At 36.0% G+C, this 23,277-nt stretch overlaps 1 protein-coding gene across 22 annotated transcripts in view; it reads right to left on the bottom strand.

Annotated features, from left to right (window-relative positions):
• The window catches only part of nrxn1a (neurexin 1a), a 1,087,315-nt gene that overhangs the window by 471,056 nt on the left and 592,982 nt on the right, over positions 1 to 23,277 (bottom strand). For all 22 annotated transcript variants that reach the window (XM_051919388.1, XM_051919392.1, XM_051919399.1 and 19 more), the window contains one exon: positions 19,894 to 20,013. In XM_051919388.1, the coding sequence (XP_051775348.1) occupies positions 19,894 to 20,013 (120 nt within the window). The remainder of the gene's footprint in view (positions 1 to 19,893; positions 20,014 to 23,277) is intronic.

Raw genomic sequence — 23,277 nt, 5'->3', positions numbered from 1 at the left:
TTAAAGGAATATAGAAGGGGTGAAGTCTCTTTTTCAGAACTCTCTTTTTAGACTCCTAACTGACATCATGCTCACACTCTCCAGAAAAGAGGAAAACTAATTTATACATACCACCAGAACATGTTTGGAAAATCTTTCTAAAGGTGTAGGAGAAAGAAAGAAAATAAAGTAGGACAACCAAAAAAAGCAAGGAGGAAAAAAGAAAAGAAGCCTCTTAATCAATTTCTCTTTGGTTCTATTTATTGTGTCTTATTTTACAATTGCCCATTAACTTCTATTTTTCTCTATAAATCTATGATGATATATGTTCTTTTTATTTTCTTCAAATGTGCTTAAAACTGACAGTCTCTGTAGCAGAGTGATCCAGAAAACAGAGCGGTGTGTGTGCGATGTAAAAATACATTTACATGAACAATTTGTGTAGATGCTCTCATGACCCAGAACTGTATGTGCTTGGAAAATGGATGGGATGGATGGATTTGAATGGACTTTGTTTTGCCCTCTTCTGGACAGAACTTAAATATGATAACTGGTTTCTCACTTACAGCACTTCCAGTATCTCTCTCTTGTCATGGAGAACAACTCTATACAGTAATCTTGCTTGTACTTGAAGTGATCCCATATCGTGCTCCAGGCAATCATGTTTCCTGTGTTCATACGGCCAATGATCTAAATGTAATTCTTGTATACTTACATAGCTCTGTGTGATGTCCCACATAAGCCAAAGAAAAGTAATGATCCAGATGAAGCATCATCAGTGGAGATAATCAGCTTTTGTAACAAGGCTGTTGTTGGTGTTTTATTTGTCAAGCCCAAACATGAAAGATAGTGCTGATTTTATCACTTGGGGACTGGGGGTAGGTGAGTTTTTAGAAAAAAAAATCCTTTGTTCTTTTTTCTTGTGTCAAAATTGATTTTTAGCCCTTTTTTATCCATCAAAGCTGACAGACATGGCTGACAGTGGGCTTCAGTCTGAGTAATTATAATTGAATTTAAGCCCTCATGCTCTGTGGGCAAAAAAAAGAATTCTTCTGGTCACAGATTAGAGGAAATAGTAGCTGGTCTACAGAATTACATAGCAGATCATATAATAACAGAAGGTCTCTCATTTTTTGCTCCTTAACCTTCATAATTTATGAACATTTAGTGTTGCATTCATGACAAGTGCAGATGCCCCTATTTCTTCTTTTATCAAGTTAAGATACTCAGATTTCTGTGTAACATTTGTGTCATGAATTTCAACACAAGATCTGCTTATTAAAGTTTGCTGTATAATTTTAATGTCCGTGTTGTGCTACACCATTTAAAGAGTTACATTATGAAAAGTGTTATCAAGTGTTGTTGAGCTCACAGAAACTCAAGTCCACCATTTCTTGTTTTGCCTTCGCTCTATGCAGCTGTGTGCTACACAGAGATGGTGTAAACATACTGGAAATCCAAATGATTTACATTTGCTGTCAAAAAGACAAAGGCAGTTCCAAACAATATACAGTATATCAAGATGCCATTGTATAGAAGATGCTACAAATCATACAATCTTGCAAGTTTGCTTCTAGGAATCAAGGTGGTATGTCACCTGCAATGTCCAGATACGGCCAATCTACTAAATCTCTCCCTGTACCCTGTTTGTTTATACTATTCCACAAACAGATTCACGAGTGTCTGTACCAGTGCCAAAATATGACATGTCTGTAAGTCAGTCTTGCTGTTTTGGGAGACTGGTGATCTAAAAACAGTCTGTTTTTTACTGGTATTATAGATTGCATGACAGTCCCTCTATCAGTATAGAGGACCTCTTTAAAAGAGAATCCTATGAATCAACAAATCACATCAAAAATTCATTTGTCCTGTTCAAAATATCAAAAACAGGTGATTACCTGAGTTCAGATCAATAAAGTGTATAGTAACAAATATCAAGCCATGCATGTTTTGTTTTTCAAAGTAGAGCACATATGCTACTTGTCAAAAAGAAATAACTATCGCCTGATGTTATATGAAACCACAAAATCTTAAGAAATGGGTTAAGGTCAAAAGAGTGTTGTGATATGTTGATGTATCAGGCTAAGATGCTGAAGCTTCCATCGCCAAATATGAACTGGTGAAAGAAACATAAAATATTTTACAGTCATATATAGATTTGCATCTTCCTTCAGATGGCCTACCATGTATTTAAAATGAAGGATCCCACCTATAAATGGTATCCGTCAATAAGGACGCGCACGTAAAGGCGACCTTCAAAAGGGCGACCTCAATTGGGCGCGGCAAATAAAAGCGCACATAAATAAAAGCGATCTTCAAAAGGGCGACCTCAATTGAGCGCCGAATAAAGGCGCGCGCAAATAAAGGCGAGCTTCAAAAGGACGGCCTCAATTGAGCGCCGAATAAATGCATGCGCAAATAAAGGAGCGCTTCAAAAGGATGACCTCAATTGAGCGCCGAATAACTGCGCGCATAAATAAAGGAGTGCTTCAAAAGGGTGACGTCAATTGGGCGCAGCGAATAAAGGCAAACGCAACAAAATTACAGAAAATTTATTAGATAAAGGCAATGATTGAACGTATAAAAAGGTGAAAGCAAGAATATTAAAACATCCAATTAATTAATGCATGAACTTCTAACGAACTACTTCTAACAAACTATTTCTAAAGCTCTCTATATTTCGTTGTTTTCAAAATTACAGAAAATTCGATTAAGGCAATGACTGAACATATTTCGTTGTTTTCAAAATTACAGAAAATTAGATTAAGGCAATGACTGAATGTATAAAAAGGTGAAAGCAAGTTACACTTGAAGCTGTAGATTATGTGCAATGCCACGTAGATATTCGAGATGCGGTCTATTAGCATAATCAAGGACAATTAATTTAATTCGCTCCGAAGGTCATCCTTTTGAAGCGCTCCTTTATTTGCGCGCGCATTTATTCGGCGCTCAATTGAGGTCGCCCTTTTGAAGATCGCCTTTTTGTGCGCGCCCTTATTGAATAGAACCCCTATAAATAGATTAGCTCACCTTAAACCTATCTTTCCCACATTTCTCCACTGTGAATAATCTCTCATATTATGCAGAATTTAAACAAGACAAATGTGCAAATGGCAGGAAATCACAAACTTAAATTTGTCTCTAAGGCACTGTAACTGGTGGAGATGCCACTGACCTCCAAGCAAGCATCAGTTGTTGCAGGTCCACTATGGTTCTACCCTGTGCACCACTCGAGCTGTGGCTCAAGAGATACTGTAAGCTGTAATCAACAACAACATTTATTTATATAGCACATTTTCATACACATGATGTAGCTCAAAGTGCTTTATGAGATGAAGAAACGAAAAGTTTATAAAAAATAAAAATATAAAAATAAGATTAGATAATACTAAATACAAAGAATAAAATAAGGTCCAATGGATGGGAGGCCAGAAAAAATAAATAAATAAATAAACTCTAGTGGGCTGGAGTAAAAAAAAAACAGAATCTGCAGGGGTTCCGAAGCCACGAGACCACCCAGCCTCCAGTGGCCATCATAGCAATCACAGTAATAATAATGATAATAATACATTGTCACATGTATAGAATACAGTGACATTCTTACATGCATGTCTAACCAACTACTCTCCTGTGCCATCATAAACAAGAACTTATTAAAACCCAGAATTTCATTTAATTAATAGAAACTACAAATATGCTTACCAAATGTACTCTTTACTGGTACACTTTTGAATAGACTTTGCTCCATTATGCTCCTCAGATAGGTCTGTCTGAAGTGGAATATTAATTTCCACACATCTGTATGCATTAAATAGATCTTTCATCATAAGACCGTGTACTACAGTTTGTACAAGTTATTACATAGCTGATTACCTTCAGTGCAATTTAAAATGTATATCCTGTAATCCAGAGAGTGAGACTGCTCTTAATAAGTGTCTACTGTACATTAAGTATGGTCTACAAATTACTTACTTGCTCATTAGATGTCTGTAAATAAATGCTACTGTATTCTTTAATTAATGAATCACTAAAAATTAAGGTAATTTCAGTAGCTCATTATACTGTTATTATGCATTTATAATACAATATTAATGTTTCTCTTTAAAGTTGCTTACACCTTTTAAGGTTTTATTGCTATTGCACTGACAAAAACACGTCAAAATAAAATAATGTTAAGAAATGTCTTGAGGTCGGCTTCATGTTTTGTATAAATGTGTGAAACTCAAAAACTGATGAATTAAACCTTCAGGATAGCAATGTGAAATCATCAGTAGAGAGGTGGCACAGGGTTAACATAGCCCTTTGAAGCCTGTGCCTCGACAGAGAAGTGTTGTCATGCTGCTGTGCAAAAAACTTCAACAGAACTCATTTTTCTTGGATTCAGCAAAGAGTAAAAGAGAAGGACAGATAGAAAGAGAGAGACGGAGAATGTATGAGAGAGGGGGGGAATGGAGGATTTATAAGTAGACTTCTGTTTTCTGTTCCAGTGGACTGTTTCACTTGTTCAGTTATTAATTTCACATAGTTATAATCTTAATGTCTGATAGGATCACATATATTGGATGTTAACTTTCTCCTAATGTAGGCACCTTCTTGTATTTGTTTGTTTCTTTCTGCTTTCTGGTACAAGCTGTCTATGCTGCACTTTTCTAATCCTTTTACACTTGATTCGTGGCTTATCTACCCCCAAACAGGCAACAGCATTAACACTGTGCATTTTCTTCCAACAATATGGATTTCTAATTTTGGGCATTATACAGTATGTCATCAGTATTTGTGGTTATTGACATCCGCTACAATCATCTATCTTACACGAGTCTAGAATGTTCACAAGCTAATGGAAGGAAAGTCTGACATTCAAGCTTTTACTTAAAGTTGGATTTTTTTAAGTAAAATTCTGGCAAAACTCTGGAGCTAGCAGAGTATACATGACGGATCACGTAAAAAAAGACTAAACTACCTGGACAGCTGAATGCCCCGTGAAATTTTGTATCAGTGGCTGTTTGTATCTCAATGATCAGGCACAAAGGTGACTAAAAGGAGAAGCCTTGCAAATCAAGGATGGAAGCTCCAAAAGAAAAAAAACCTTTGGTAGCCTGGGTGTTTCTCAAGTTCATTAATTGCTAGTACAGTAGATGAGACCAAAATACTTGAATTTTTCAGAAACTGTTTTGTACTTTAGACTTTGATTTGTAGTAAAGTGCACTGAAGAGGTACTATGTTATGGTGACAGGCCACCATTTGTTTGGATTACAAAAACTTTCCCTATGAATTTTACCAGATAACAAACATATATGCTAGGGTGACTAAATTTACTTGAGGTGTCTAAAAGGGGGTGTATGTGCGAGCGAGCCTTGCGATGCTCAGATGATCTGGTCTGTTTGAGTCACCAGAGAAAAAGAGCAATAGCTCATAGATAATATATATATATTGTTAGCTAAACATTCAGGATATCATTTGTAGGGATAATTGAAAATGGTATTTAACTTGGCAAAAAAGAAAAAGGTGCACAGAAAGTCAATATTGTTTCCTTGTTTAGTAAGGTGAAATGCATTTTAAAGCTTTCTACAAATAGTAAATACAGTGTGCATGACAGATAACATTTTGAAGTTGTATGTTGGGGTGATAAAGGTGAGTGAGCAAAGTTTGCATAAACAGATAAGAAACCTTGCTCTGTACACAGGCAACTAAGTAATCTTTACAATAAATGTGAGAAATATTTTTAAATGGTTTAATACGCCGATGTGAAACAAATAAGCTACTGATGAAGGTAATGGACATTTTCACAATCAGTTATATTAATCCATAAAACTATCCGATCTAAAAATGCCATTTTCTGGTTCCATGAAGAGACCAGGTGTAATGGAGAAGAGCAGGACGTGGGTTTGGCCAAGGCCATCTTGGAGAAAAAAAACAATGTTGGTGAACAAAAATAAAGCTCTGCGTTCTGGAAGGAAGCATACAGTACCTCCTCAGGACACTAGAGTTTAGATAATCCAGCAGATGCCAAGCCTGCTGAAAAGCTGATGGTTGCAGGGGAGGACTCACTGGAACAATTGTCTAAAAGAGATAGGTGGTAGCATATGATGCTTGCATGGTAAGGGTATAGAGGTAGCCATGTGCCCAGTTAATGTGTCCATCCTGGAACCTCTTTTTATTTGTGAACAGATATCTGTGCAGGAGTTGTAAAAGCTTCATTTCACCGCTTCCATCTTAACCCTGTGAATGAATGCAGACAATGGAAATTTGAATACGGGTGAGACTTATTAGGACTTTACCTGTAAGACAGTTTTATTGGAATTCTAGGAAGCATACAGAAAACATGTCAGAAACGATGGATGTTGCATGAGCTCTGAAAGAATATAAACACATTTTATTAGTGCTCATATTTTGCTTGATTGTGAATATTGTAAGTACTTTTCCATAATGTTATATTTAACACAATGGTTTGTTAGAAAAGATACAGTATAGCCCATTCACACAAACAGCATCACATCTTTTCTGCAACACACCAGACACCTATACCAAAGAATGTATAAATGATTTTCACTTTCAAGGTTGAAATGATCAGTAGCTTTCTCATTATCTAGATAATCACATTCACACTCACACAAAGCTAACATTAGTTTCAACTCATTATAGATATATTTTATCCCTGAAACAATGAGTGATAATAGAAAGTAAATTGTTAAAAAAATGAATTAAAACATTTTACTTTTATGTCATTTCATAACTTACACCCACTAAAAATAATGGGTTATTAAAATTCTTTCTGCACTTTACTAAATGTGTGTATTGTCAACTCACCTAAAACAAATTTCCAGATTACACAGTACTTGACAGTTCAGAAGACTGATGTTATGTTGAGCAGAATCCGCCACTTATTTGATTGTTGCATTCACATATTCTCTACTATTATGGTGTTACCTATCTATTACACTGTGACCATAACATTTTTTTTTTATAACTGCCTAAAGCAAAATATTTTGAAATATAAAGTTGCTATTTTCAAAAGTGTGCAAATGGCAATGATAGTAGTTGGCCATATTCTTCACCCTTCTCTAATAAAGCTGGCTAAGTTGTTTAAAATTATTGTTTTTTACTATACTGCATCATGATAAATTTTCCATAGAACACTGACATATGTGATTTTATAGGAAGCAATATAATTATTTTATACTTAGTAGTTTCATAGTTATTATATTTTGTAGTCAGCTGCTCCTGTTTCAGCAGGATAGAAGGTAACAAAGAAAAACAAAAATTTTATACATGACAGTCTATGTATATATTTATGAAATGCTCAATGTCAATGTGTTAATTAATGTCAAACATGAACAAATGATTAATTCTATAGTTATTATTATATTGAATTTTCATAAGTAGTCAGCTATTCTATATTGAGCAAGATAGAAGATAACAAAGAAAAAACAAATTTTAGACAGGCCCCTTTATATATTTAGAAAAAGCTCAATGTCAATGTGTTAATTAATATCAAACATGTAAAAACAGATTCTCAATGCAGTGCAAAAATAAACAAGTAGCGTTTCACAAGTTAAGTGACAAAAACCTCCATTCAAATTCAGTGTGTACTGGTTTTAAAGAAGGAATTATTAATGTTCAATACATTTTGTATTTATTTTTATAAAAAGAGTGTTTTTCCCATTTTTATCATGTTTATCAGAAGTGTGTAAAGTTAAAGTCTTGCCATCCAAGAAAATATTTTTAAAGCTGGTTAAAGCATCTGTTTATTGCCTTTAACATCAGAATAAACATTGACAAATAAAACAAATCTGTATTTTGTGCGATCTCCTGTAGAATGTAAACTGAAGCAATTTGAACTGTTGCATAATTTTATCACTTATCATGGGGTCAGTTTTTAGACCCATCTCTAACCTGCCTTTCTTAAGTAAAATTCTGGAGAAGGCAGTCATTATGCAGTTGAATGACCACCTCAATAAACATGCTATTCTTGATAAATTTCAGTCAGGTTTTAGAACAAATCACAGCACAGAAACTGCACTCGTTAAAGTAGTAAATGATTTGCGGGTAATGCAGACAGAGGCCATTTATCTGTTCTCATCCTCTTAGATCTGAGTGCCGCATTTGACACCATTGATCATAATATTCTTAAAAATTGCCTTAGTCAATGGGTGGATCTCTCTGGCAGTGTCTTAAATTGGTTTGAATCCTACCTGGCAGGGAGAAAATTCTTTGTTAGTTGTGGTAATTACAACTCAAAGACACATGATATCGTATATGGTGTTCCACAAGGCTCTATCCTGGGTCCGCTGCTCTTCTCAATCTACATGCTTCCGTTAGGTCAGATTATCTCAGGGCACAACGTGAGCTACCACAGCTATGCTGATGACACACAGCTGTATTTATCAATAGCACCTGATGACCCCAAATCTCTTGATTCACTAATCCAATGTCTGACTTGTATTTCAGAATGGATGAATAGTAACTTTCTCAAGTTAAATAAAGAGAAAACTGAAATCTTAGTGACTGGCAATAATGGATACAATGAGGCTATTAGAAATAAACTGGATGCATTAGGATTAAAAGTCAAAACGGAGGTAAAAAGCTTAGGGGTAACCGTTGACTGTAATCTAAATTTTAAATCGCATATTAATCAGATCACTAGGACAGCATTTTTTCACTTAAGAAACATAGCAAAAGTTAGACCTCTTATATCATTGAAAGATGCTGAGAAATTAGTTCATGCGTTTGTTTTCAGTCGACTAGATTACTGTAACGCACTCCTCTCAGGACTACCCAAAAAAGACATAAATCATTTGCAACTAGTGCAGAATGCAGCTGCTAGAATCCTAACCAGGAAAAGAAAATCCAAGCACATTTCTCCAGTTTTGATGTCACTACACTGGTTACCTGTGTCATTCAGAATTGACTTTAAAATTTTGCTTATGGTTTATAAAGCCTTAAATAATCTCGCCCCGGCTTATATATCGGAATGTCTGACACCTTATATTCCAAATCGCAACCTCAGATCCTCAACTGAGTGTCTCCTTAGAATTTCAAGAGCAAAACTTAAAAGAAGTGGTGAGGCGGCTTTGCTGTTATGCACCTAAAATCTGGAATAGCCTGCCAATAGGAATCCGCCAGGCTAATACAGTGGAGCACTTTAAAAAACTGCTGAAAACACATTACTTTAACATGGCCTTCTCATAACTTCACTGTAATTTAATCCTGATACTCTGTATATCCAATTCATTATAATAACTATTCATGGTGGCTCTAAAATCTGTACTAACCCCTACTCTCTCTTCTGTTTCCTTTTCCGGTGTCCTTTTGGTGGTGCGCCACCACCATCTACTCTAAGTACCATGATGTTCCAACAATGATGGATGGATTAAAAGCCAGAAGTCTGTATGACCATCAGCATCAAGTGACTCCGTGAAAAACCCGAACTACAAAGAGGACTATTTCATTTATGTTAGGTAGAATGCCCAAAGGGGACTGGGTGGTCTCGTGGCCTGGAACCTCTACAGATTTTATTTTTTTCTCCAGCCTTCTGGAGTTTTTTTTTGTTTTTTCTGTCCACCCTGGCCATCAGACCTTACTCCTTTCTATGTTAATTAATGTTGTCTTATTTTAATTTCTTATTTTGTCTTTTATTTTTCTTCTCTTCATTATGTAAAGCACTTTGAGCTATTTTTTGTATGAAAATGTGCTATATAAATAAATGTTGTTGTTGATTTGCCATAGGCCTTCTTTTGACTTTGGCTGCTTTTTGTGCTTTTTTTCCTGACCAAGTGGTCCCAAACAGCTTCACTTATGCTGGGGTCTGGGATCTGGGCTAGCCAGTCTATTACTGTTAGAGTTCAATCTATAGACTTCTGCTCCAGTAAGGTCTTCATGTTGTTTTCATTGGGTTTGGGGTTATCATAATAAAGGATGGAGTTTCTGCCAATAAGTAATCTTTCTGAAACAAAACATGTTTATATTTTCTGAGAAGTTGGTATTACAGTATGTCAGTTTTGACTAGATGCTCTACAGCGTTAGCTGAAATGCACCCACTAGATCATGACCATGACCATGCACCATCATAGACCATGCAACTGGTACTTTGCTTCACACAAAGCTACACACAGGCATCAAAGTGACAACTCTTCTTCTCGTACTATTGTGCAAAAAAAATTGTTGAATTGGACTCCTCAACCTACCAGTTTTTCAGACCCTGGTTCTCACTCCATGCTTTATGATCTTTTGATTACTACAATCACTTCTCCTTCTGCAAGAATAATCTCTTAGCTTCCAGATGTCCTACAATACCATTCTTTTAAGATATTTTTGCACAGTTGAGACATGTGTTCTATTGCCAGATGATTCTGCCAGATACTGAGCAATCACTTCACCGGATTTCCTTCTGTCTGTTACAGAAGTGATCTTTAAGTACTGTTCATCAACTGTAGAGAGTGTCTAAGTCTTCAACTGCATTTTCCGGCTCCAACTTGCAATGTATCTTCAAATATAAACACTACATTGTGAAAATCTTGTTTGGTGTACTACTGCTTGCTGACTACAACCATGTTGATAACAAAGCTACTTTATGTCTGTTGAGTGTGTTAACTTTGTTGGTTAAACAGCACCACTAGTGAACTTGGACTGGATAATCGCTACATTATTAATCTGAAGCAATGTCCAGATTTTACAGCAATAAAGAAGACTGGTCAGTACAATTGATTTGTACACTTTGAACTTTGCAGAGAGCTTGATGATATTTTTGCTGTTCAGGACACGTGTATACAATAGGTGACCAAGTGACTGACTGCATTTGCTGATGTGTACATCTATTTCTTTGTCAATGGACCCTTCTGCTGAGATAGCATTTTCTAGGTATTTAATGTGGTCTGTGATCTTTCACTCAATGCCATTAATGGTGACCTTAGGTAGAAATGCAACAGTGCCTGTTGTGGCCTGGTAAACGACCTCTGTCTAGCATAAGACTAATAGTGAGGCCAAAGAGATGGGCTGTATCAACAAACTTGTCAGCAATGAACTGTAGATCATCTTCAGTATCTTCAGTTTCTGGAATCAATTCCCACCAAGTCTTTGACTTTGCTTTGAGTCTGTAAGGTTGAAAAGAGAGCCATTACATCTGTACCTCAGGTAGGCAGCACAATCCAGATCATGAAAGGCATGGAACAGGAAGAGTACTATTAAAAGTGCACATCCCTGCTTTACTCCATTTGTTTCGACCATGGACTATTCCACATGGACTTTGCCGACCATGCCATCATGAAGGAGACCTCTTTGGGCAGCCTAGCTTTTCTGGGATGGTTCACAGTGTTTCCCTGTTGACTGAGTCAAAGGTCTGTGTTAGGTCAATAAACGCTGCATATAAGTCTATACTCTGCTAAATGCATTTCTCTGTTATCTACCTTATTGAGAAGATCATGGTGCTGACCACACTAGGTCTCTGGGAGTGACTCATCAGAGACACAGCAGATGAAGCAATTCAGGACAACTCTGGCAAGGATTTTTTTTTTTTTTTTGGAAAAGAGGGAGATGCCCTGTAGTTGCCACATTCAGCTCTATTAGTCTTGTTTTTGAAAATGGAGACAATTATAGCATCCCTGAAAGTCTTATGGCATTGTTTCTCCCCATACGCTAATCAGAATGTTCTGGAATGCTTCTAGCACTTCCAGGTCATCAGCCTTAAACAGTTCATCTAGGATGCCATCCATGGCAGTGGCCTTACCTGAGTGTGTCCGCTACAGTGCTTTTTATTTCACTTCAAAGAGAGTGGGGGCTAGGCCTAGGTGATATAAGGTTGGGTTTGCAATCTGTTGTCCATTGCAGATTGGTTAACATTTGAGGGTCTTTTGAGAAGGTTAGAGAAGTTTTCTTTTCAGTGCTCTGTGATGCTTTCTCTGTCCTTCACCAAGGTAGCTTCATCAGAGGCAAGCAGCGGGGTGGTGCTAGGCTTTGATAGATAGATAGATAGATAGATAGATAGATAGATATATAGATAGATAGATAGATAGATAGATAGATAGATAGATAGATAGATAGATAGATAGATAGATAGATAGATAGATAGATAGATAGATAGATAGATAGATAGATAGATAGATAGATAGATAGATAGATAGATAGATAGATACTTTATTAATCCCAAGGAGAAATTCACAAAGAACAAGAGAGACAGAGCATAAACCATATTTAACAGCTGAAACTTTTCTTTAATGTTGTATGAGTCAGCGTAGCATTGGATCTCTTTTTTGTCCCACCAGCTGTCTTGTAACTTATGAAGTTCCCCTTGAACTTTATGCAGAAGGCTTTTAAAGTGATTTCTCTTGGATGAAGGATTGTTCTGCCATTTTGTGAAGGAATTACATTTTTCATTAAAGAGTTTATATATCAGAATAATATATAAATATTATAAATAAAAAATGAATTACATTTTTCATTAAAGAGTTTATATATCAGAATAATATATAAATATTATAAATAACTCATTGACTCTTTATTAATAATACTTATATATTATTCTAATATTATATATTGTTTTCATTTGCAATAAACACTAACTGCCTAGATGACTAGCTTTAAAATTACTTATTTTCCTCAGTACTGTACTTTTCTTGCATCTTTTTAGAGAAAAGCCAAGCAAAATGACACCTTTTATTGGCTAACTAAAAAGATTACAATATGCAAGCTTTCGAGGCAACTCAGGCCCCTTCTTCAGGCAATCTTTTTGAAATGAACACATTACTGTAGTTGGTGGCACTACAAACATGTCTATTTAAAAGAAATATTCTGTACATGTTCTTAAACAGTATGTTTTAAACCAAAGTAACTTATAAGTAATGATGGTGTAGTTGTCTCGACAGATAGATCACTTATTAGGTTAAATGACCTGCACTTCCTTACATGTTAAGTTAATGGGGGTAGCTGAACAAACAACGTTATGGCTTATACTGTAGTCCATTGTTTTATCCACCAGGTAACACTGCCCCCACAAACAAAAAAATAAAACTGTATACAGCATGCTTTGTTATACAGTTGCAAGGTCTAACATTTTATTTCAGTTATTAAGGCCATTGAAATGATTCATAGGGAAGCAGGATCAGTCTTATAATAAACACATTTCTTACTGGATGAAATCACCATCTTAATATTACAAAATCTCTATAAATAGCTCTGCTGCATGCCATGTGTCTCACAACAAATTTATAAGGCTGTAATGAGCCCGTGCTTTTAAAATTACCATTACATTTACTTCACCCAGTGAACAGAGGTGATGCAATGAAACAGGATTTTAAAAATCTACATCTGCAGCTCTCTGGTGCTCTCTAGTGGTTATTATTTAGAATTGGGTTCTACAGCAAATGTGAGCTCACTGGAAAAACTGACACGTTTTAAAGCAAAAGAATGGCAGTATAGTGTTTGTAAGCACAGCCGAACATGCAGATACTACAATGCATTGCAAGAAGATCAGAAAAAAACAACTAGATAATTAAAACGGCCATAATGTAAGTGCTTAAAAATCATTGAGCTTAGCAGTGAAATCTGATAGAATTTAATAATTACATTAAAATAATTCTAAAACTCAGCAATTAATTAAAAATTAGACATGGCTTACACTATTCTGCATTTTGTCGAGACTTGCAAAAATTATTGTGGAGCTTGTAGTCTTTCAAACCTGCTTAATCCAACATAGAGTCATTGTGATGAAGCCTATCCCTACAGTACAAAGCTCTGTATGTAGTGCCAGTTCATGGTAGGAGCATATTCATACATTCGCACACACACGCACACACACACACACAGGGTGTTACTAACACCAAGGAAAGTTAAGAATCATCTCTTTACCTAGCATCCATCTTTGGTATACAGGAGGACAGCTGGAGTGCCTTGAGGAAAAAATTCAGCACTGCTATGGGGAGAACATGACACTCCACAATAACAGGATTTGAAGACAGGGTTTAAAAGATTCAAAGCAGCATTGTTAACCACCTCACAATGGTTGTGCAGGATGCTCTTTTAACACTCACAATGTCTTCATATGCTAACCCAATGCTGTGCCTTTCATGTTTTCTTTGACCCGATTCTAGCACCCACTCTTTAGATGCCTTGCACATCAACTTTTTCACCCCAAACCTATTTTATACTGACTGAACATCTTAACCTGTAGCACTACTTCTAACCCTTTCACCCTTTAACTTTCAGAACAGATGTCATTTAGGGTGTTTTGATGAGTTGTGAACAATCAAAGCACCCTAAATGATGATCAAAATCCATTAGAGAATATGGTGGGTTAAAACTTACATGAAAGACATCACAAGGTAAACATTTTTGGAAACTGCAGAAATTCTTTTATTCATTTCGTTATTTACTTATTTTCACCATTTGTTTTGTGACCAAAAGGGGGTGTCGCACAGCCCCAGACTCCAGACAAAAGTACACAAACACAGTCAAGTGTTCAAAGTTAGTGTATTTTATTACACAAAATACCTTTCACAGTTCTTCATCCAACAAGCCTGTAATCACAAGCACAATCCGGTAACATATTTCCTCCACTCTCCTCCAGACTCCAACTTCCTAAACAAGGTGGACGGTGCTTTTTTATGCCAGACCCGGGAGTACTTTCAGTGCCATAGCCCCACGGGTTGGAAGCATTTCTTTGCCAGGTGTAAGTACCTCAAAACAGGTATGTCAGTCTTTTCCCAGCAGCACCCCATGGTGGCACCCAAGGACTCCAAAAGGACTGCAGGTGCCCAACTTATGATCATGCCATTTATCACACTGGGGGATGATCTGACTCTCAAACAAGATCTGTCCCAGCCCATCCATTACTCTTTCTGCCCGATTGGGACAAGAGCTGGGAACCATCCCAGTCAGACTGCACCTCGGTACACTTGATCTATCCATTATGGCCTCCTGGCTGGGCAAGGTATTATGCTTCATCACAGTCAAGCCACCAGTCTATGCACGTTGGCATTCACAGTTTATGAAGAGAAATGAAAGAAAAGTAGCAGAGTTTCATTCTAAACATTTGAAATGTAATGTAACAGTCGTTTACTGATTTCAAACATAAAACTGGGTCACATTGACCCAAAGATGGTGCAAGGGTTAATCTAAATTTAAATCTAAATTATCTTCATATCTGATACAGACGTTAATATATTTTAAAACCGTTGAAAAGGCACAACACAAAAGGCTGTGGTGAGTGTCTCAGTTATTCTTATAAATACAATGAAATTTAAGACCGGAGGCAGCTCATCACAGTTCTCAAGATGTTAGTTTACTTAATAATTTTAAAATGGGACCGAACCAAGATTAAAAACCCACGTTTGACTCTGCCACTACTGGAAAGTAAATATTAATTGAAAATGTGGTGTCACATTATAAAACCAGCATAAAAATCTTTAAAATAATAAAAAGCGTATTTGGAAGTGAGGGTGAAATAAAGGGACCAGCGCTGACACGCTCATTACACAGTGTGCAATACTTCAGCTACTGAAAACTTTGAATAAATGAATTCAGTAATACGCTAATATATAAACACCCTGCTGACAAACTGACACCTCTGTCACTTTCAATATTCAAGGCAGTAATGAGAAATTACATACATTATAATAAAACCGTTAGTTTATAGCAGGAAATGGGACTTTTGGTGATCATGTATTTACTTACGGTGTCAATTAATATCTTATTATATGAAAGGCAACTCTTCATAGTTGCTTCCAAATAATGCTGATGGAGCAAGCCATTCAAAGTACATTAGCCACATATTTGATCATTTTGGATGACAAGTAGAATATATCAGGTCACTCTATAGAAAGCATTCTTTAATGTTACAGCTGTCACCTTAAAGATTGACTGAATCGTTCTGTATGCGGTTAGTGCTAGGTTTCTTCTTTGTGCCGAACAACTAAAGTAGTCTGCTTGTTCAGTATTAATGAAGATGTCATTAACCGTTTTGCAAATCTTGCGGCCGATCCCCATTATGACACCACTAATAAACTCTACTGGTTGTGGACACAAAGTAACAACTTTAAGAAATTCAAAAAGAGTCAAACAAAATGGTTCTTGAAAAATGAGTACAAGAATGATAGTAAAATTACATCAATAAGTCAATTCTGTAAAAAAGTGGAAAGCAAAGCAGACCCTGCAGATAAAAGTACTATACTGCATGTCATGCATTTGGAAAAGTCAGTAGTGCAGAAAAGGACACATCCCAACATCTTTATGTTTATGGCTCCTTCCTTCCAGTTTTATAAATAAATGCACTTTTAAATATAAATTCAGCTACTATCTCATAACTTACAGTGGCACAATTGTTAGGTGTGCTGTCCCATAGCTCCAGTGACAAATCTTCAAATTTGACTTGTCACTGCCTGTATAGTATTAATATGTTTTCCCCTTTCTGTGTGGACTTTCTCTGAGTTCTCCAACCTCACTGAATACCTACAGAGTCATGTTAATTTGACTGGCAAATCTAAATTGCCCCTGTATGTACGTGATAGTTAGTTTGACATGCAATGAGTTGTTATTCCATCCAAGGCAGACATGTATTGGCTCCAAATTCCCATAAACCTGTAACTGCATAAGCAGGCAAGAAAATAAACATAGGTACTATATGCTGGCAGTATGGCTACTGGACTCCTCTCATTGGCCTCTTCTTTCGTAACCCAAATACAGTATGTCAATCCATTGCTTAACAATTCTTATTTTTGCCATTATTATGTGATTGGTGGGGTTAGAAAAATACAAAGAGAGGCCTTGCAAAGGTTATGTGTTCCAACATTGTTGTTTGTCTTTGCAAAAGCCATTTTTTAGGGCCTAGTGCTCATCACTTTCAGTTCTTTCTCTGTTATTTGATTTCTGGTTATGTCTAGTGCCTTTCAATACTTCAGTTTGGTTTTATTGCCTTCCTGATACCTAGTTTCAATTACATATTTATAAGGATACAGATATACTGATATACTCGCAAGCAGGACTGGTGAGTCTTTATCCTGGACTAATTTTAATAAAACACAGGGATATACTAAGTGGCTGGAACATCTGCTCTCACGGATCAAATTTTCCTTGCTAGAATAGAGAAACACCAGCCAGAAAAGTTTGTTATCAGTTCCAGTTTGCTTCCAGCTCCATCCCATCTGGGCACTCAGAATAAAACCTGACTGTCGTTTGACCAGATGAGCTTTGAGACATAACAGCTCTGAGCGATTCTGTACCTAACCAGCAGAGGGCAACTCTTTGTCAAATTATATAAAAGAAAGATCTTTTTCTTGTGGTTCAAGCGCAATAAATGGGGATCTTCTGGTTGGGGGCTGGGGTTTTTAAGGCTAACATTAACGTCTTGCTGTATTATATATTTTGGAGGCATAAGTTGAACTGACGGTCTTGTGATATAAAGTTCAGTGCTTTCACCATTACACCATACGGCCTTCTTTTGTCCTCATTGTCTATGACTTCTCTAAAGCAGTAGCCTTGAACAAATGGCAAACCTTGCTATGATACTTAACCCAAGTGGATTTCTAAAACTCGATTTACGCCAACATCGGCCACCTATGCTAATTTCTTGCCAACTATACCTAATGCCAAATTCCTGACTGAAGGCTTTGCAAAAGGGGGCTGGGGGTTAAAAGTAAAGGGGGACTCCTGTTGGTGAGTTTCCCTCATGTAATCATTATATTACTTGGTTTTTATGAAAAAAAATTGATAACAAACTAGAACAGTTGTAGCGTAACCAGGCTGATATCATGTGACATAACTACTTTTGACACATGAAACTTGAACTACACTTCACATTTTGCACAACATCTAGATGCCATATACTGTTAAGGGGCAGTGACAGACTGCAACAGAAAAGGATCAACAGAGCCATGGGGCAAAAATGGGAAATGAACCATGGTTATAAATGATGTGCAATGCCGAAGACAGCTGCCCGCCGACAGTGATGTTAAAAAGTACGTATCCAGGAAGATTTTTCACTTGTCAGCAATTTAAAAAAAGTGACTTCTTTATGAAATCTTAATTTGTTACTTAAAAACATTTTATCTTTAACTCTGGTGTCCTTTTACATTTAATAGTATACATGATATAAGCGTATTCACAATTTCTCCATTTGCCAACCTAACATGTCCCTTAACATAAAACCATTTGTTCACTTGAAGAATGAAAATAAAGCAGACTTTACACTAGAAAATACAATAAGCACAAAAGCAAAAATAGAAAAAAAAAATCAACCTCTGAGCATCTTGAGCACAGTTTGCACCATAAGCTTTTCTTCCTGGGATTGCTTTTTGACACATTCACTGTACAAACATCCCAACATTATGCCACATATGGCAGAGGTTAGCACCTCTTAAAGAATGAGATTTGACAATAGTTTGGCTAATCTTTTATTTATTTAACTAAAGAACCTAAAGCTCATTCATTTTTATTGTCTCATAACTATCTACCAATTTGTTCGGCTTTCTTCGGCTTCATTTCTTGCCCTCTCTCTTTTTTCATTGTTCACTCAGGTTGGCCAGTTACTTCCCAACTTTTGCGAGTACTGGAGCAGATATTTTTAAAAGCTGAATGTCATTCCCAACAGCAACCTCCTTAAATCACCTTTAAGGGCCAACAAGAGGGATGGTGACCTTATTCTAGCACCAGGTTATCTCTTCAACTTATTTTAATGCTTTACAAACTGCTATTATCCTTGTCCTCCAAACAAATTACCTATTCTTGATTACAAAACACATAATTAAGGGCTTCCCTGAATATGCCCTAGCCATTTCACCTTTGATTCGCATGCAATATTTAACGGAGAATGGAAAACTGTAGATAAACCCTTTGTCTCCTGAATAACGAGGGAAATGCATTTGACTTTACACATGTATGAGCCATGCGAGGCATTGAATAGGAAGTCAAGGTGCAAGATCTAAGCAGGCTGAAGTCTGTCATTAAAAAAAGCTTGCTTAGTCCATTTTAAATGGATGAAAGAATGAGGAATAAAATACTTAATTTACAGACTTTTACTACTCAAAAAACAATGCATGTAAACATTTCAATAGAAAAATTACTGAAATCTGGGAGGGAGCAATTATATTGCATACTATATCAAAATTGTCATTCGTGAGAAAATAAGAGAACAGGTCAAATTCTGTACGTAAAGGACTTTGAAACAATTGCCACAGTCTCCTTTACCAGGGCTTCCAGCTGGCAATGTCTGTGTGAGAAGATGGCTGTTTTATAGTGAGCTGGGTGCAAATATGTTGTAAGTGATTTATTACTTGTTGAGTGTACTTGACCTACCACCATTGACAGAGCACTACCTAATAGCATTCATATTCACATTTATAAAATAATCATAAATCCAGGGCATGAATCCAAGGACTGATAGTATTTTAGCAACATATTCATAATCAGTGATAACAATTTTGCATGCCATCGTGCAATAAACAAAAAGGATCCCTCTAAAGACAACACGTTTTGTGACAGAATGGACAAAATTCTGAGAGACAACACTAATGCATTTGGTAATACGCCACTGCAAATTCTATAATAAGCAGACTTTAAAAAATGGAAGATTTGTTATTTTACATATGTCCTTCCAGAACATTATATAACAACTTAACATTTTGTTCAGTGAATATTAAAGTAATGGCTTCTTAATGTTTGTAAAGTTAAACCAAAATAGATTTGTTTTAGACTTTGATTTCTCCACTGTCAAGTTACAAAATCTACTTGAACCTGAATAAAGCCTCAAATTTGTATTCAAAGTCACAGGTGCATACACATTATGGATGCATATTTATAATATATGCTTTTTTAACTCACTTGCCATATTAAATTACATGAATGGCAATTCCGACAAAAGGGCTGAAGAAACATTTCATAGCTTTAAGGTATATGCTTACTGAAAGGAAGAAAAGGAAATTAAAGACTTACGGTCATTGCACAAGGGACCACCAAAGGAAGTCATGCTACAGTCACAGCTGAAGCCATCCCACTGCTGCAGACAAACACCTTGGTTGGCACACGAGTCCTCCTGACAGGTTGTGCTGGGTCCTAGATCAGAGCATATAACATCGTTTGAGGTTAGATTTCATGCCTTTTGATTTGATTCATGCATTTGATTTTATTTTCTCTTGAGGTATATTTATTTTGTCACAAAGTTGCACACACCACATTGGGTCAAACTGCGGTCATGCGCGTATGTAGAGAAAATAAGCTGGCCACACATTGCAATAAAGTACTGAGTAATAAGCACTAAAATTCAAGCTTATTATTAAAAAAAAAGAAAAAAAGATTGCAGAATAATCTGTATGAAAATATTAATGTTCTCTACAAATACACACTTTTATATTTTTGTAAATATGGAATTATTTTCTGTCACACTCATAGTAGCAAATTAATAAAAAAATTCAGACATTTTGTCTTTGCTAGAAATATTATTTGAACAACATGTTTAAGTGAATTAGCATCTTTGTTTACAGGGGATGTTATACATGAAGTTAATTCACTGACTCCTTGAAAATGTTGGAATTTGAATTAATATTTATCCTGATGTAGCAAAGGATTCATATAATAATTGGTAATTAATATATGGTGTGGTTTGTGCTTTAGATTGCAAATTTGATCTATTTTCATATGCATAACCTTTACATGTGTACATAAAAGCATGTTGTTTTGATTGAAATAAGCATTTTATTTGAGATTACATGCTACATATCAAGCAAAACACATTGACTTAAACTGCAAGGAGACAAAAGTAAACAAGGTATAAGGTCAAAAACAGTTACATAACACTGTCTATCACCTACAGAGCCATAAAAAGAATACACAAAAAGTACAGAGGGGATGTAAATTATAGAAGACTTTGCTAAACCTTTTGTAACAATAAAAGTATGTAAAAGGAAATGTGGACATTTTAAACTTCTCAAACAAATAATTAAAAAAAATTACAAAACACAAATTATAAAACACTTTTTCTTGGTGCTCATTATTTTAGGGTAATTGCTTGATTGCCACCCTTATTGTTCTGTCAGCCATTCTACCCACTTGGTGTTTACATAAGTAAGCCCCCTGAAGTTGACTTGAAGTGCCTGTGGTATTGATATTGCAAGGCTTATTTTTACTGGAGTGAACTGGAGACTTCTCAGTATTATGCATCATACCAACAGCACTGACACAGAAAGGAAAGATGAAACAGACACAGTGGTAGACTACAATCACATCAAGATAACTGCTTACTATATTTCATACTTTTATGTAAACAGCTCACCTGGGGAGAAACATTTTTATTCTATCACTTTTATAGGTGGGTGTGGAAGTGCTCAACCAGATGGCAAGACTCTACTGTACACTGTGAATAGAAGGAGTCAGAGGTGGTCTGTCAACTTGTTTTATAAGCTGCTGGACTTGGCTGTGATCAGCGCACATATTTGATATTCACAATGCATGGGTAAGAAACAAGAGAGTTTATTAGGGGCTTGGCATGAGTGCTTTGCAATAACCACATGATGGTCAGGGTGGCTGAAGTGTCAAGTGAGAAAGTTAGTCGAGTCACCGAATCCCTCAGGTCCTTCTTGCTCATAGACAAAACAAAGTAAAATGAAGTAAAACAGTGTAAAGTGCCATCATTTTGTGTATAGGAGATGTTGAAAGAAGTCATAAAGAATTTGTGCAGACAGCTGAATTTTGTAATTACCCAACCTGCCAGTTGACATTTAAATAGGTTTACATTAAAACAAACCCTGGAAAAATGTGATGAAATATACATGGGGAATATCTTTCTACAGAAATAGGTTTCTACCTCATTTATTTTATGTGCTTAGTGAACTGAAATTTATAATATTGATTTTTTGACAAAAAAAAAAAAGTCGCCTCACATTTTTATGCAATCGTTTTGTTCACCCCACTGAATTAAAGCTGAAAGTCTGCACTTCAACTGCATCTGGGTTGTTTCATTTAAAATTCATTGTGGTAATGTACAGAACCAAAATTAGAAAAAAGTAGTCTCTGTCCAAATATTTATGGACCTAACTGTAAATACTAAAACAGCTTTATACTGAAAATTACAGCAAAAACTTTATTTTTTATTTGAGAAGGTATACCAATGCTTAAATAGAAATTATATGCAAACAAGAAGCTGTGTGCCAAGAATTGTATTTTTACATATAATTGATTTCTACTTGCTAGGAAATGTACTGTGTTTTTGGGTTGGGCAGTAGCAATGTGGTATCAGGATGGTGAGCTGATGGGTCATTAGTGAAAAAAAAACAACTCAGATGCCACTTGGTGAAGCCTTGGCAGTTTTAGTACTGAAAAATCGCATGGCAGTTCTAGTTTTAATCTATTAAGAATTATGAATTCACAGTGTAGCCTAAACTTTATTAAAGCCATACAAAATAAACTATATATATATTTGGAAATGTCACTTAGTAGTTGTTAATTCTCAGTTAACTTATGAATTGTATTTATTGGCTGGCACTGTGTTCACTCTGTGCATCTCTCAGTGTGGTTTGGCTTATGTATCTTTAATGTTAGTTGTGCATGTTTTTATCGTTAATCAAACTATACTTATAAATTGTTACATATAAACCATGATTCAGACTGCTACAGTTTCTCCAAATATAACTGCACTGGATGCACAGTCGACCTGCTAGATAGCCATGAAGAGGCTAACCTGAGGCCACAGACAACATGCACAAGGAATATACTGAGTCTGAAGTCTGCAGCTTTAAGTTGTAGGCTTAATATCTGCATGCATGTTGGTGTTCAGATATATGTGGTTTCTTATATAGTATTTCTCCTTCCTTGTCTAAAAGCTGTGTCTTTCTAATCTTACTATTGATGCACAAAGCAAATGAATTTCCCTCTATGGGATAATAAAGTTTAAGTTGAGTTGAGTTGAGTTGAAATATTAAATGCCAATGCTTAACCACACATTGCTACAATTTGGTGTCAACAACATGAAAGCATAGATCCATCCCGTATTGTATCAGAAGTTCAGGCTGGTGTTGGTGGTGTATTGGTGTGGGGGACATTTTCTTGGCACACTTTGGGCTCCTAAGTACCAACTGAGCATTGTTTAAATCTCTTAGCCTACCTGAGTATTGTTGACCATGTTCATCCTTTTATGACCACAGTGTACATATCTTCAGATGGCTACCAGCAGGATAACGAGCCATATAACAAAGCTCAAATCATCTCAAACTGGTTACCTGAACATGACTGAGTTCACTGTACCCAAATGGCCTCCACATGTATATATACACACACATATATACACACACATATATATATACACATATATATACACACACATAT

This window comes from Erpetoichthys calabaricus, chromosome 15 (assembly GCF_900747795.2).
Source record: "Erpetoichthys calabaricus chromosome 15, fErpCal1.3, whole genome shotgun sequence".
NCBI classification, from domain to species: domain Eukaryota; kingdom Metazoa; phylum Chordata; class Cladistia; order Polypteriformes; family Polypteridae; genus Erpetoichthys; species Erpetoichthys calabaricus.
This window is presented reverse-complemented; position numbering and strand designations above follow the sequence as displayed.